Genomic DNA, 16,157 nt, shown 5'->3' with positions numbered 1-16,157 from the left:
GTGAGAAAGCAAGGGCGTAAGAAGCCTGGTGTTGGGGGGGGGAGGGGGTGTGTGTGTGTGAAAAAAAGCATGGGAGTGAGAAGCCTGATTATGTGAGAGAAAGAGCATGGGAGTGGGAAGCCTGTGTGTGTGTGCATGCATGAGAGCGAGAGACTGGTTGGTAAGGTGACGGGGTGTGTGAGAGAAAGAGACTGGTGTGTGTGAATACGAGAGAAAGAATGTGATTCAGGGAATGAGAAGCCTGTGCAGTGGAGAGCGAGCATGGAAATGAGAGAGACTGGTGTGTGTGTGTGTGTGTGTATGTATGTGTGTGTAACAGAGAGAAAGTGATTATGGGAATGAGAAGCCTGTGCATGTGAAGAGAGTGAACATGGGAGTGAGAAACCTGGGTGTGTGTGAGACACAGCATGTGAGGGAGAAGCCTGTATATGTAAGACAGAACATGGAAGTGGGAAGCCTGTGTGTGTATGCATGAGAGAGATCAGGTGATTGGTGTGTGTGTGAAAGAAAGTGATTATGGGAATGAGAAACCTGTGCATGTGAAGAGTGAGCATGGGAGTGAGAAAGCTGGGAGTGTGTGAGATACAGCATGGGAGTGAGAAGCCTGTATATCTGAAAGAACATGGGAGTGGGAAGCCTGTGTGTGTATGCATGAGAGAGATCAGGTGACTGGTGTGTGTGAGAGAGAGAGAGAGAGAAAGAAAGTGATTATAGAAATGAGAAGCCTGTGCATGTGGAGAGAACAAGCATGGGAGACTGGTGAGTGTGTGTGAGACAGAGAAAGTGATTATGAGAGTGAGAAGCCCGTATATGTAAGTAGAACACGGGAGTGGGAAGCCTGTGTGTGTGTATGGCATGAGAGAAACTGTTCAGGAAGGTGACTGGTGTGTGTGTCAAAGACTGGGAGATGATTAGTGTGTGAGAGACAGAAACTGGTCATGGGGGCATGACTGGTATGGTGTGTGTGTGTGTGAGAGACATGGGCATTAAGGAAGAGGACCATGAGTATAGAGCTTAGCCTCTACTGCTGCTTCTGCTGTGTGCTACGGCCTGCATGGAAGAGGAGCAGGAGAGCTGCTGGAGGGGGTAAGTAAAGGTGGCTTTTTAAGTTTATTTTTCTTGATTGACTGCCATTTTAATTATTTAATATTATGTGATGTGTCTGCTTTTTTTGAAATATTTTATTGGTGTTTGGAGAATTTAATAGTTTTTAATAGTTTTTAATTGTTGGATGTTATTCTGTTCATAGCTATTTAGAAACATTTATTCTGCTTATTAGTATAGTTTTACAATTATTTCTGTGTGGGGATCTATAGCTGCTTGCTAGTTCTGTTTTCCTAATAAGAGGTGTATTGGTTTTTAGGGCCTGATTTAATATTTATATTGTTGCCTTTTCATAGATAGGGTTGCTCCTGTTTGAGTGTATTCCATAATACAAGTGTAAATGTGTGTGGATTAGTTTATGTGCATTACTACAGATCCTGGGAGTATGTTAGGTCGGTTCTGTGTCTGTTACCGAGATGAAATATTTTACTAGCATGTAAGAGTTTTATCAGTCTTATTTGTTGTGTTTTCTCAAGAGGACATGCATTGGTGGTAAACTGCTGTCTTTTCATAAGTAGGGCTATTGAGCCTGGAAGTAGAAGGAGTTTGAGTTGCTGTTACTGAGATGACACCAGAACCAGAATATCTTTTTTGTAGAGTGAGTTGAATGGGGAATGTCATAATTCTGCTTTACATCCATTATTGTGGGTCAGGGGGGTTCCCGTGGATGCAAACTGAACTTTTACATCTAGCCCCGTGACGATCATGGGTCAGTGTGTCACGCATGTGAGAACCATCTGTCAGGTGTGTCCCGACAGAAAAAAGGTTGAGAACCACTGTTCTAGAAGACCATATCCTTTTGCTCAGTGATAGAGTTGTAGGGATCTCTGCTAGTGATGTGGTCTAATCCTTCTGTCAGTTATGGGGAGGAGTCCAGTTGATCTCAGATGCCATAAATCACTAAACCTCCAGCATTGCCAAGCATCTGTGGGACAGCACGTGTTCCCTGTTCGTACCCGGATCAGTCCAGGACAGCTGGGTTTTGCTTCCCTTCCAGCTGATGGAGAAAGAGAAAAACTTCGAGAGTGCCCCCTCTTAAGGCTAAGTGTTGCCTGCGTCTCCTCAGTATTTCTCTGTCTCCAGCAGATGAAGGTGGTGCAAAACCTGCGGTCTTGGCCCGGTTGGGGTTTTCAAAAAAAAAAAAAAGGAAGAACAGTCTTGGAATTAGACAGGATAAGAACATAAGAAAATGCCATACTGGGTCAGACCAAGGGTCCATCAAGCCCAGCATCCTGTTTCCAACAGTGGCCAATCCAGGCCATAAGAACCTGGCAAGTACCCAAAAACTAAGTCTATTCCATGTAACCATTACTAATGGCAGTGGCTATTCTCTAAGTGAACTTAATAGCAGATAATGGACTTCTCCTCCAAGAACTTATCCAATCCTTTTTTAAACACAGCTATACTAACTGCACTAACCACATTCTCTGGCGACAAATTCCAGAGTTTAATTGTGCGTTGAGTAAAAAAGAACTTTCTCCGATTAGTTTTAAATGTGCCCCATGCTAACTTCATGGAGTGCCCCCTAGTCTTTCTACTATCTGAAAGAGTAAATAACCGATTCACATCTACCCGTTCTAGACCTCTCATGATTTTAAACACCTCTATCATATCCCCCCTCAGTCGTCTCTTCTCCAAGCTGAAAAGTCCTAACCTCTTTAGTCTTTCCTCATAGGGGAGTTGTTCCATTCCCCTTATCATTTTGGTAGCCCTTCTCTGTACCTTCTCCATCGCAATGATATCTTTTTTGAGATGCGGCGACCAGAATTGTACACAGTATTCAAGGTGCGGTCTCACCATGGAGCGATACAGAGGCATTATGACATTTTCCGTTTTATTCACCATTCCTTTTCTAATAATTCCCAACATTCTGTTTGCTTTTTTGACTGCCGCAGCTCACTGAACCGACGATTTCAATGTGTTATCCACTATGACGCCTAGATCTCTTTCTTGGGTTGTAGCACCTAATATGGAACCCAACATTGTGTAATTATAGCATGGGTTACTTTTCCCTATATGCATCACCTTGCACTTATCCACATTAAATTTCATCTGCCATTTGGATGCCCAATTTTCCAGTCTCACAAGGTCTTCCTGCAATTTATCACAATCTGCTTGTGATTTAACTACTCTGAACAATTTTGTGTCATCTGCAAATTTGATTATCTCACTCGTCGTATTTCTTTCCAGATCATTTATAAATATATTGAAAAGTAAGGGTCCCAATACAGATCCCTGAGGCACTCCACTGTCCACTCCCTTCCACTGAGAAAATTGCCCATTTAATCGTACTCTCTGTTTTCTGTCTTTTAGCCAGTTTGCAATCCACGAAAGGACATCGCCACCTATCCCATGACTTTTTACTTTTCCTAGAAGCCTCTCATGAGGAACTTTGTCAAACGCCTTCTGAAAATCCAAGTATACTATATCTACCGGTTCACCTTTATCCACATGTTTATTAACTCCTTCAAAAAAGTGAAGCAGATTTGTGAGGCAAGACTTGCCCTGGGTAAAGCCATGCTGACTTTGTTCCATTAAACCATGTCTTTCTATATGTTCTGTGATTTTGATGTTTAGAACACTTTCCACTATTTTTCCTGGCTCTGAAGTCAGGCTAAACGGTCTGTAGCAGCTTCCTCCCAGGGGGGGTCGGTAAGTTCCAGTAGGACCATCCCTCCAGGTAGTAGGTGCTGCGGAAGCTGGTCTGGGAAGTCCGCTGCGCTCCCTCCATTTGTGAGGCGCCCGGGGTAACACTGGTGGTCCGGTCCCTCCCCCCCTCCACCCTTCTGGAGGGTATTTGTAAAAAAAAAAAAAAGAAAGAAAAGAAACATGACAGGCAAGGCTCGGCACAGGCTCTGCGGGTAGGTCGGGTTATTTTCTTTGTTTCCCGCCTTTCCTTTGTGCAACCGGCTCCGGGGGGGGGGGGGGGAGGGTTCTTCAGGGTGCCGTCGGCCCCGCTCTTGCTCATGGCAGCCATGCCGCTCTGCCTGTGGAGAGACTGCCTCGCACCTCTCTCGTTCGGGGGGGGGGGGGGGGGGGTGTTCTCGTTGCCTCCCCGGTAGGGAGGGCTCTTGAAACGCAGCACTGGGATTTTCTACCAGGACTCACAGTGCAGCTAAACGTCCTGCTTCGCGTCTGTGCGAGCCCGATCCGTTCCCTGTCAGCGTGGGAACAGCGGCCATTTTGAAGACATTCGCCGACGCTCAAATCAGAGCGGTTAGGGGAGGGGATCTCCCACTGCTGCTTTTCCCTGCAGCGACTCTTAGTCCAGGGGACCCTGGGGCCAATTTGTTGGACCTTTCTGAAGACGAGCCCCTCCCTCCCCCCCTGGGGGGGGGAGGGAGGGGCCAACTAGGCATTCTTTTACTCCAGACTTTGTGCTTCTCATGCACAAAGCATTTGTGGCTAGTTTGTTCCAGCAAGGGCCCCTTCTTCCTCAGGGTCCCCCTCCTAAAGTCCCCAGGTGCCAGGAACCCTCGGGTTCAAATCGGGTCCGTAAAATCCGGGGTCCTGTGCCCCGGAAAGATGAGCCATCTCCTTCACGGCAGGCCGCCCTTGCGGATGCTACACCCCCGGACGGTACACCAACCGTCCGTCTGTTTCATAAGGAGGAGCTGGAGCCTCTCATCCTCTACGTGTTGGAGAAGCTTGGTCTCGTCCTCCCTCAGGCGGATTCGCCTCCAGATGCAGTGGATCCGGTTCTGGCAGATTTGCAGGGTCCCGACCAGAACTTTCCCACTCCATCAGATGCTCCAACAGCTTATGGCCTGGGAGTGTGATGTTCCAGAGGCGGGTCTCAGAGTAGGTCAAGCCATGGACAAGTTATACCCTCTATCAGAAGAGGTTGTGGATCTTTTGAAAGTTCCCAAAGTGGATGCCACAGTGTCCGCAGTCACAAAGAGGACCAGCATCCTGGTGGCGGGTGCGGTGGCACTGAAGAACCTCCAAGACCGGAAACTGGAGGTACTCCTGAAAAGGATTTTTTAGGACTCTGCCCTTGGTATCCAGGCAGCCGTCTGCAGTAGTTATATGCTTCGGGCAAGCCTACGGTGGGTGCAGCAGTTGCTGAGCACACAAGATCTCCCGTCGCAGGAGACAGCGTAAGCTGAGCGCCTGGAGGCAGCGGTGGCTTATGGGGCAGATGCCTTATATGACTTGCTTCGTACTTCCTCAAGAACCATGGCCTCTTCGGTCTCCGCACGGCGACTTCTGTAGTTGCGAAATTGGGCAGCTGATGTTTCATCTAAGGCTCAGCTCGGAGCCCTTCAAGGGCAAGCTCTTGTTTGGCGATGAGTTGGAGCAGCTGATTAAGAATTTGGGTGACAACAAGGTCCATAAGCTGCCTGAGGACAGGCCTAAGAACACTCATGGCTTTCTTCCATCACATGCTCGTTTTTGGGGGCAATGACGCTTCTGCCAGAACAGGGTGCCTGGTCCAGCAAACCGTCAGTCTTCGGGGCAATCGAAGCCCTGGTCTCAGTCTTTTCGCAGCCGTTGAGCAGGCCAGGAGGGGCCGGCCCAAAGTTCCTTTGGCTCCAAGCCTTCACAGTGAGATCCGGCCGACCCATTCCTCTATCCTGGACATTGGAGGATGGCTGTCCCTCTTTTTCGAGGAATGGGTCAAGATCACATCAGACCGATAGGTTCTAAGGATTATCAAACTCTGTTACACTTTACAATTTGCTCGTCCTCTCCAAGATCTCCTCATGGTATCACCCTGCGGCTCTCTAACAAAGCGGCAGATCATCCATCAGACCCTCCACAGGCTGCAATCCCTAGGGGCTATTGTTCCCATTCCCGAGGAAGAGCGGGGAACGGGACGCTATTCCATCTACTTTGTGGGGCCGAAGAAGGACGGGTCCTTTCAGCCCATTCTGGATCTCAAGGGGGTGAACAAGGCTCTCAAGGTATCCCACTTCCGAATGGAGACCCTGCGGTCTGTCATTGCGACAGTGCGCAGTGGCGAGTTTCTGGCCTCATTAGACCTGACAGAAGTGTATCTGCAAGGAACATCAGAAGTTTCTTCATTTCCTGATCCTTGGCAGGCACTTTCAGTTCTGTGTCCTACCATTTAGTCTAGCAACAGCACCGCAAACATTCACCAAAGTCATGGTGGTGGTGGCAGTGGCTCTCCGCAGGGAGGGGGTGTTGGTTCACCCTTACCTGGACGATTGGCTCATCTGAGCGAAGTCGGAGGATCTCTGCAAGCAGGCGGTACAAAGGGTTTTGGACAGGCTGACATCGCTTGGTTGGGTCATCAATTATGCCAAAAGTCATCTTATTCCCTCGCAGACTCTGGATTTTCTAGGGGCTCAGTTCGATACTCAAGTGGGCAAGGTTTTCCTTATGACAGAGCGCATAGACAAGCTGCAGTTACATCATCTACTGGACACCCCCCCCCCCCCCCCCGGTGCCCAGAGCCTGGGATTACTTACAAGTCCTTGGAACTTGAGTTTGGTCCTCAAAGTCTTGTGGCATGCGCCGTTTGAACCGCTCAAGAGGTCCACCCTGAAAGATCTCACTCTGAAGACAGTGTTTTTGGTGGCAATCTGTTCAGCCAGAAGGGTTTACGAGCTACAAGCCCTTTTGTGCAGGGAACCATTTCTGCGTATCTCCGATTCGCGGGTTTCCTTAAGAGCGATGCCCTCCTTTTTACCCAAGGTAGTTTCTGCTTTTCATGTGAACCAGTCTGTTGAGCTCCCGGCTTTTCCTAATCTCGAGAAGGATGATCCTCACGCTAAAGAACTCAGAAATTTGGATGTTAAGAAAGTCATATTGCGTTATCTAGAGGTTACTAATCCATTCCGACTGTCGGACTGTTTCTTTTCTGGAGTGGCCCCAAACGGGGAAGTACAGCATCCAAGGTGACTATTGCTCGGCGGTTGAAAGAGGCTATTGCTTCCGTTTACATTGGTCGTATCGCCCAGTGCCGGAGGGTTTCAAAGCTCATTCCACTCGTTCTCAGGCCACGTCTTGGGCAGAATGCCAGCTGCTTTCTCCGCAGGAGATTTGCAGAGCAGCTACCTGGAAGTCTTTGCATACTTTTGCCAAGCACTACAGGTTGGATGTTCAGTCTCCGGGTGCTCTTTTTGGGGATGGTGTCATTCAAGCGGGTTTCTCCAGATCCCACCCAGGTTAGGAAAGCTTTGGTACATCCCAGCTGTCCTGGACTGATCTGGGTATGTACAGGGAAAGGAAAATTGGTTCTTACCTGCTAATTTTCATTCCTGTAGTACCACGGATCAGTCCAGATGCCCGCCTGGACTAATTGCTCTGGAGAGTCCGTTGTTTTATGCTGTGTTTTGGATAAGCAGATACTTTACCGGTTGTTGAAGGGTTTAAGTTTTTTCCCTTTATCCTCCTTTTTTCAGGGTTATTCTTTTCAAATGTACACATTTACACACGTTAGTTCTTCTTGTCCATTGCTGATTTGTTCTTAGACTGTTCGATTTTCTACAAATTTTATCTGCTTTGATACTTTTATACTGAGGAGACGCAGGCAGCACTTAGCCTTAAGAGGGGGCACTCTCGAAGTATTTCTCTGTCTCCATCTGCTGGAAGGGAGGCAAAACCCGGCTGTCCTGGACTGATCTGTGGTACTACAGGAACGAAAATTAGTAGGCAAGAACCAATTTTCCTTTTTCGGTCGCTGTGTGTGCACCTCTTGAAAGGATTGGGTGAAGAATGACAATCTGATAACTCGTGTTGACAGCTCACTGTCTTTCTTCTAGGCCTAACATTCTCTCGACTATTGTCAGATAGTTTTAATAGAAGGAAGACCGAATACATCAAGTCTAATCCATTTCACACTACTCTCCTCTGGGCACTAGGGCTTGCCATCTGGCTCTAGTTTCTCACTAGAGGAGGATCCAGTCCTGATTTCTATCTCATTTACAATGCATAGGCTTATAGTTCCCGTTTCTCAGGGAAATCCAAACTACAAGTCCATGCATGCAGTGGGGTAAATTTAAAAGCAGATCTGGACCAACCTATGCTTAAAAACTGAAGCCAGCTGGCAATCCTACTGGATACATTGAACCTAATATTCCAGAGGGCAAAGCACTTGATTTAAGGCACCTTACTTGGGAGCTTTATAGGGCAGAATGTAGATGCCTATATGGACTTAAGGCACCTAAATTTGGTCTCGTCCTGTGCCGACCCTCCTTTAAGGTGCTTAAGTTCAGGCACCAAGCCTGGGAAAAATTCTAAATCCAAAAGTTAAGTGTCTATAGCTTTTGCATATCAAGCTCATCATTTCTCTGTGGTGACCAGACGGCTTCCCTGGGTAAGAAAAAGTCGTTCCCCCCCCCCCCCCCCCCCCCCAAGAAGATAAACAGAGCAAATTCACAGATCAGATCTCATCACTTCAAATGTTATGAAATCCATGTACCCAGCAACCCCATTTCCAAAGCAGCAAGGGCTCTGCAGCTCAAGCTGATGGACCATGAAATACATGGACACGTGAATGCTGAAAAGCAATTTCAGGTGTCACCTGGAATTCACCTCCCTTACACGCTGCATTTCTGTTCCAGGTTGTACCAGGCTCAGCCGAAGACCCCTCTTCATCAGGTGATAACAAAGAGATCAGACAGTCCCTGGGGTTCCTGTACAAAGTAAGCACAGAGGATCTCGGAGGGAGAAGCTGAGCACAAGATGTGGATGGGTACTAGCAGACTGGGTGGGCTTTATCTACTATCATCTTCTATATTATAGCAAATGGGAACTTTCCATTTATTTACTACTTCTCATCCATAGCTTTCTAAAGGGCTTTAAAGGGACTTACACCATCATGAGAAATATTCTTGAATTAAGAGAAGCTACCTTCCCCAGTATTATATTCTATAGTTCATTGCGCTTTAATCCACCTCTTTGAAGGTTTAATTTTCTAAACTTTATACATAGTTTTAGCATGGATGGGCAGACTCCTCCACCATAGTCAGCTGTCACACTGTCCCCAGGATCACCTGCAGCTCCCAGGCTCTAAGATGTCACACTGTCATCAGGATACCAAGCACACTATTATCACGATTCCCTGCCACTCAGTCTTGTGATGTTCCCTGTCCCTCACAGGATTCCTAGCAACTATGTGACATCACACTGTTGCCAAGATTTCCAGCCACTTAGACTCTGTGATGTCCTACTCTTCCCTGGATCCTGTGCTGTTGTCAGGCCCTGTGCTGTCCTGTTGTCCCCAGGATTCCCAATTGCTCATAGACTGTGATGTGCAGTTGCTAGGCTCTATACAGCTATGGTTCTCAGCCCAGTCCTCAGGGCACACCAAGCAGTCAGGTTTTCAGGATTTCCACTATGAGTATACATGAGATAGATTTACAGTGGAGGCAATGCATGCAAATTTTATCTCATGCATATTCTTTGTGGATATCCTGAAAACTTGACTGGCTGGGGGCCCTCAGAACAGATTTGGGAATCTCTGGTCCACAAATTTCCAGCTGCTGACAGACTAGTTGATGTCTCACTCTTCAATGGATCATGTGCTGTTGCCTGGTCTTGAGGTATCACACTGTTCCCGAGATTTCCTGTCACTTCCAGGTTCTGTGATGCTACATTATCCCTAGGATTCCCTGTTACTTATAGGCTGTATCAAGGTCGACAAATCCAGTTCTGGAGTGCCACACAAAAGTCTGGTTTTCAGGATATCCACACTGAATATGCACTGCCTCTACTGTGGGTAAATCTATCTCATGTATAGTCATTGCGGATATCCTGAAAACTAAACCTGTTTGTGGTACTCCAGGACTAGAGTTGCCTACTTCTGGGCTATATGATGCCACACTTTTCTTAGGACAGTGGTTCTTAACCCAGTCCTTGGGATACACCTACCCAGTCAGATTTTCGTAATATGCATGAGATATATTTTTACATACAATGGAAATGCATGCAAATCTATCTCATGCAAATTAATTCAAGAGATCCTGAAAACATGACCTGTTTGAGGACGAGAAGTGCCCACTCCTGTATAGCAGGGGTTCTCAACCCTGGCCTCAGGGGACACATAGCCAGTCAGGTTTTCCAGGATATGCACAAGATAGATTTAGGTACAATAGAGGCAATGCATATTCATTGTGGATATCCTGAAAACCTGCCTAGCTCAGCGTGTCTCAAGGACAGGGTTGAGGATCCTTGCTGTAGAGAACCATAGCTCTGTTTTTCTTAGAAAAATTGATGCTACAAGTCCATAGAGACACTGGAGATAAAACTAGGAATGGCTCAACCTGTCCCTGATGACCTGGATGGACCTGCTTCATGGGCTGGAGGGATCTTGGAGTTCTGGGAAGGTTCCACTATATAAACTAGAAACTTCATTCTGTTGCAGGTTGAAGCGATCCAGGCTTATGCATCTGAGAGCACAGGACACCTACAATTTGAGGAGGGAGATATCATCCTGGTGATGCCCAATTCAGGAGAACAGGTCAGCACAGCCAGTTGTCAATAGTGTCTCAACTAAGGACCTGCCCGTGTAATTTCTCTGCTGTTTAGTAATGCTAGAGCAATAAGTAGTAGCATCTGTAGGATTTCATGCAAAACATTTTGCACTAACTGTCAAAAGCTAGCAAAATATTTTGCAAAAAACCATAGCACAGAGACCCTGAGAATTGTGACAGTTGCTCAGTCATTTATAATATGTTTCTGTGAGCTTAGAGAGAACAATGAAGGCAAAAAGGGTATTGTTCATAAAGAATTTGCAAGGGCAAACGCTCCTCCAGCTGCTTTTTTTCATGGCAGTACCAGAGACAGCCGGCATTATCTGCCTGCTGGAACATAATCACAGGTGCACTCTCCATTGCCAAAACTAATAGTTCAGTGCCCTCTAGTGGGCTGATGCAAGTAATTCAGCGAAGCTAAAACAAACACAGACCTGGGGAACCTGCTCTCCCTAAGGTACAGGATGGCTCCAGGTCATCAGTACTAGGCTGGGCCAGTCCTGGTTTTACCCCACTGCCTCTGGGAGCTTGCAGATTCTGATTTTTGTTTTGGCAGAAATTGGAACAAAAAGTCCCATGAATACAATGGAATCAAAATTAGGCCTGGCTCCACCTGTCCCTGCTGCCGTGTAGAGAACAGGAGACAGGGATTCATCCCCTAGCTGGGAGGAGACCAGGCAGAGCGATTCCAGCCCTGAAAGCAAAGGTCATTTTAGAGAAAAAGTCTACAGGAAATGTACTTCCATAAGTGTTCTTCAGTCTCCCCTGAGTTTGTGATAAATTTTTGTTTCTTTTTTATATATCTTTGCAGGAAGATGGTTTTCTGGCAGGCATCAAGGAGGAAGACTGGCAGGAAGAGCCACTGCTTCAGCACAAGAGGCTTTTCCCTCCCGACTTCACCAAGAGGATTGGGTCAGAATAAAAGCAATGCTCATCTGAAATGTTTAACTGGATATCAGCAAATAGCTTCAGGTCATCAGGGACAGGCCAAGTCAGTCCCGATTCTGCCCCTGCACGGCTCAGGAAAACCAGATCAACAAATCTGTGGATGCACTGGAAGCAAAACCAGAACTGGATTGGCCCATCCTGGATGACCTGGAGCCAACAAGTAATCCTAAAATGAAATTGTGCCTATTTCAGGCACAGGGGTACTGATATGAAACCAGATTATACTTTAAAATACAAGATGAGGTAAAATAAGTAAATGAATAAAAGAAAAAAATACACAAACAAATTAAGAATGAATGAAAGCAAAAAACCAAAGTGGGAACAAATAGGAATTTAAAAAAAAAACCAAAAAAAAAGACACACACGCTAAAACGAGAACGAAAAAAGAGCCACAAAAAAGGTTAATTTCTGTTTAGGAGGACTCTAGCCATTTCTGCTATCTTAAAACAGAAATCTTTTTAATTGGTAAGAGTAGTGAGTGGCCAGTGGTTTCATAGCTATATTGCACAGGAATGAAAGGGCATTTTATCTTTCAGTACTGAGACATAATCATGAAAGAACTCATCACACAATGAAATTTATGCAGAATGAATGAAGACTCACACAAGGTTGTGTCAGCTGATCTTTTTCTCTCGTCTGCTATGTTATTTTACTGCACGTACCTTTTGTTAACAGCCATGACTCCTGCTATTAAAAAAATCTCCTTTTGACTGCAGTGTTACCTGTATCAGTATGATGCATGCCTAGTGCTCTAATGAAGGTCCACTCTTCAGCTGCCGTGCTGTAATCATGGTTTACCTGCATGGAGCTCTGATGAGCTGCACTTCAGCTGTCCATGCTGTGTCTCTGCCTAGTGAACTTCCATCACTGAAGGTTTTCAAAAGCAGGTTACGTACACACACATCTCAGATAGAGTAGGGATATGGAATCCTGCCTGAAGGACCTCTATAGGACCTTCCCAGCCTTTTCTTTCAATAACTGGTTGCCCTAGAGAGGGACTTTCATCCATTTCCTTGTTAAGCATTTCTCTTGTTTTTTTTTTTACTTTTTTGTAGACAGTAACAGGAATGGAAGAATGGCCTAGTGGTTAGAGTAGTGGTCTGTGAATCGGAAGTCAAGGTTCAAATCCCACTGCTGCTCCTTATGACATTGGGCAAGTGGCATTACCTTCATTGGGTACAAATTTAGATTGTGAGCCCTCTGGGGATAGGAAAATACCTGCATGTAATCTGCTTTGAAGAAGTGCCTGAACAGTGGAATATAAATAAAATAAAAATGTTCAATTGGGTCTTACCTGCTAATTGTCTTTCCTTTAGTCCTGACAGACCTGTCCAGACAAGTGGGACTTGCATCTTCTACCAGCAGACATCACTCCCTATATAGCCTGGCGCAGCAGGGAATGTGTCAATAGTCTCTTGCCCAAACTGAAGGGTGAGGTTCTTCTTGAACTTAACAAATAGCTATCATGCAACTTAACACAAAAGCAAACAAAATAGGATAAGATTGAGCATCACTTCTGCTCTTCTCTCCCCTGCGCTGCATTTCCTTCCTGGAACATGGCCCCGCAGTTTCTTATTCCCTTCTTAATTAATAACCATATACATACATTTTTTTGTGTTTGATCTCTTATTGGGAGTGGGCTCTGTACGGGTGTGTCAGGACTCAAGGAAAGACAATTAGCAGGTAAGATCTAATTGAACCTACTTATCCCAGGTAGGAGTATCCTAGCGCTGCTTCTAGTATCCACGTATCAAGTGCTGTGTCTCTTCATTTGTGAACATTCAGCTTATAATGCTTCATAAAAGGAATGAAGGATGCCCATGTGGCAGCCCTGAAAATTTCTCTTGGGGTCACTAGCCTGTGCTCTGCCCAGGATGCTGCTTGTGCTCTCAGAGTGGGCTTTTAGCCCCTCTGGTTTCAGTTTTCCCTTTAATATCTAGGCCATCACGATTGCTTCTTTAATCCACAGTGCAATTGATGCCTTTGAGGCTGCTTTACCTCTGTGGGCTCCTGCGAACAGCACAAAGAGCATTTCTGAGGCTCGAAACTCATTTGTGGCTTCCAGGTCCTGCCATCTAGGAACCTAAGGCCCTTTTCTCTAACCCTGGCATTTTCCTTTTTTGAAGCTTGGTAAGGTAACTACTTGATTCAAGTGGAAATCTGACACCATCTTTGGTAAGAAGGCTGGGACTGATCTAATTGTAACTTTCTCACTTGAAAAGGAGAGATAAGGGTCTCTATAGGATAACAAGATGCTTCTTTAAAGTTACATCTTTTATAGAGGGGCTCTCTTAAGAGGTTTGAATGGTGCCTTTGTTAACACTCTCAGGAACAAGTTCTGGTCCCACGGTGGGACAAGTGCTCTTACTGGCAGCCTAATGCAGCTTGCTCCCCTTCACACAGTGGGCTATATCCACGTGCAATAGTAATGGGGCCCATCTAACCTGCTCCTGGTAGCATGCTATGGTGGCTAGTTGAACTCTTAGGGGCCGATGCAATAACATGAGCACCAATTTTCATATTGCACACTCAGTCACATCCCCTGCAGTATTTAAATGAGGGGGCGCCAGGGGAGACTTGTGCGTCCATAGCACTCAATTGCTTCAGGCACCCACAATTACAATGGGCGCACAATACGAGCATCCATTTTTATCCCGCTTCTTCAGGCCGATTTTTTGTTATTTTGCTGAGGTTGCTGAAGTGCCTTATATTAAGCGCTCTTTGCTCTGGGCATCTAAATTGTGTTGCCATAAGAACATTGTTTTTTGGGGGGTTTTTTAATCAAGCTAATATACATTTATTTTTCTTCACCGCCAGCAGTAAATTAAAGTGCCACAATGATACTAAGTAGGAAGACACACTCATTGTAATACAGGACAGTTTTTTTTTTTTATTTCTCAAGAGCCCTGGACTTGCGAATTGACTTTACTCCACCCTCTGGGGCTGGAGGTACATTTGCCACATTAAGATGAGAGTTGGGCACCCGACACTTTCCTGCATCAGAGGGAAATAGCTTCATCTACATGGAATGTAGCTTTCGGCTACACATGTTTTAGGGTGCAAGTTTGATCATGCTAATCTTATTGCATCAGGTATTAGTGTAATGTGCCCAACCAGGAATAAACCTGTGCACTTTATTGCATTGGCCCATTAGTGAGTTAATTGCTAAGCCCTTATTCAGTCTGTCCTGGAGGAACTGTAGGATCGAAGGTATCTGGGCTTTCTTTGGCTGCACACCTCTTTTACGCCATACCTCGAATATTCTCCAAATTCTGGTATAGGCCAATGAGGTAGACCTTTTTCTGGTCCTCAGTAAGGTTGATATCATCAGACTTGAGTATCTTCCTTTCAAGAGCCATGTCATAAGACAGAACCTCGCTGGGTCCTCCATGGGCATCAGTCCCTGGTGTAGTAGACCCTTGTTCTGAGTGAATCTGAGTGGTTCTCCCATCTAGAACCTGACCAGGTCTCCATATCAGTTGCCTCGTCCAGTGTGGGGCTACTAGTATGATATGTTACATTTCCCACCATTGGCGAAGGTGGAAATACATGCACTAATGCATCTCTGGGACAGATCTATGCTAGGGTGTCTATCCCCCTGGCTCCCCCTTCTGTTCTTCGGTTGAAGAACAACTTCACATTAGTGTTCTTTTGTGTTGCTATTAGATTCCACTGGGGATTGACCCATTTGGCTCCTATTTGGTTGAAGGCTTCCTCAGCCAGTTCCTATTCTCCTGGGTATAGCATCTGGCAGCTTAAGAAGTCTGCTTATGTTGAATGCTCCTGCTAGGTATAGCAGATATCTCCAAGAGAAATTGATCCATCCATCTCATGGTGGTTCTGCTTCCTTTGTCATTTGTAGGGTTCCTTGTTTCACCTTGTCTGTTGACGTAAGCCACCACTGTGACATTATCTCAGAAAATCCTTACTGCTCTTCCTTTTGCTCTGGGTAAAAAATTCTTTAGAGCCAGTCTTATTGCTCAAGTCTCCAGGTATTTGTATGAGAAGGTCTGTTCCCTCTTGGACGAGTGTCCCTTGTGCCATCTCTCCATGGGAATGTACCCCCCCCCCCCAATCCTGTTCTCACATTTTTGGTCACCACCATGTATTGTGGGGGTTCCAAGTTGACCCCACTTACCAGACTGGCCCTGACAAGCCAACCAGTCTAGGCTTTTCTCAACATGCTTTGTCAGATGCAGTGCCTTGCTGAATTCCTGAAACTGCAGTGACCATCTGGACAATAGACTCCTTTTCAGTGGGCGCACGCGGACCCTCGCCCAGGGAACCACTTCTATAGTTGCAGTCATTGAGCCTAGCAGTTGTAGGTACTCATAGGCTTCTGAGGAGGCTGACTCCCGAATGCCTCCCACCTTGGCTTGCAGCTTGTGGATTCTCTTATCTGTTAAGCAAACCCTCCCTAGGCCTTGTATTGCACTCTACCCCAAGGTAGGTCAATAGCTGCAATGGTTCCACCATAACCTCTCCACTCTCTGCATGTCTCTGACTGTTGTCTGGCACCCTTCTTGTAAGGAATCAGCTCTTATTAACTAATCATCTTATTCCCTTCCTGCGCAGGGAGGCTGCCACCACTACCATGAACATTGTAAAGGTCCTGGGGGATGTGGCTAAGCCAAAGCGCTTGGTAGTGATTTCCAAGTATCA

At 46.1% G+C, this 16,157-nt stretch overlaps 1 protein-coding gene and 1 long non-coding RNA gene across 5 annotated transcripts in view; one reads left to right on the top strand and one right to left on the bottom strand.

Annotated features, from left to right (window-relative positions):
* BIN2 (bridging integrator 2) overlaps window positions 1–12,205 on the top strand; it is an 83,137-nt gene extending 70,932 nt beyond the window's left edge. For 2 of the 3 annotated variants that reach the window (XM_029594955.1, XM_029594954.1), the window contains exons 11-13: window positions 8,637–8,717; window positions 10,439–10,534; window positions 11,359–12,205. In XM_029594955.1, the coding sequence (XP_029450815.1) occupies window positions 8,637–8,717; window positions 10,439–10,534; window positions 11,359–11,469 (288 nt within the window). In that variant the 3' untranslated portion in view covers window positions 11,470–12,205. The remainder of the gene's footprint in view (window positions 1–8,636; window positions 8,718–10,438; window positions 10,535–11,358) is intronic. The other variant, XM_029594956.1, reaches the window with a different exon arrangement.
* Window positions 1–16,157, bottom strand: part of LOC115087587 — a 108,952-nt gene that overhangs the window by 69,774 nt on the left and 23,021 nt on the right. The gene's annotated exons all lie outside the window — the stretch shown is intronic.

This window comes from Rhinatrema bivittatum, chromosome 3 (genome assembly GCF_901001135.1).
Source record: "Rhinatrema bivittatum chromosome 3, aRhiBiv1.1, whole genome shotgun sequence".
NCBI classification, from domain to species: domain Eukaryota; kingdom Metazoa; phylum Chordata; class Amphibia; order Gymnophiona; family Rhinatrematidae; genus Rhinatrema; species Rhinatrema bivittatum.
This window is presented reverse-complemented; position numbering and strand designations above follow the sequence as displayed.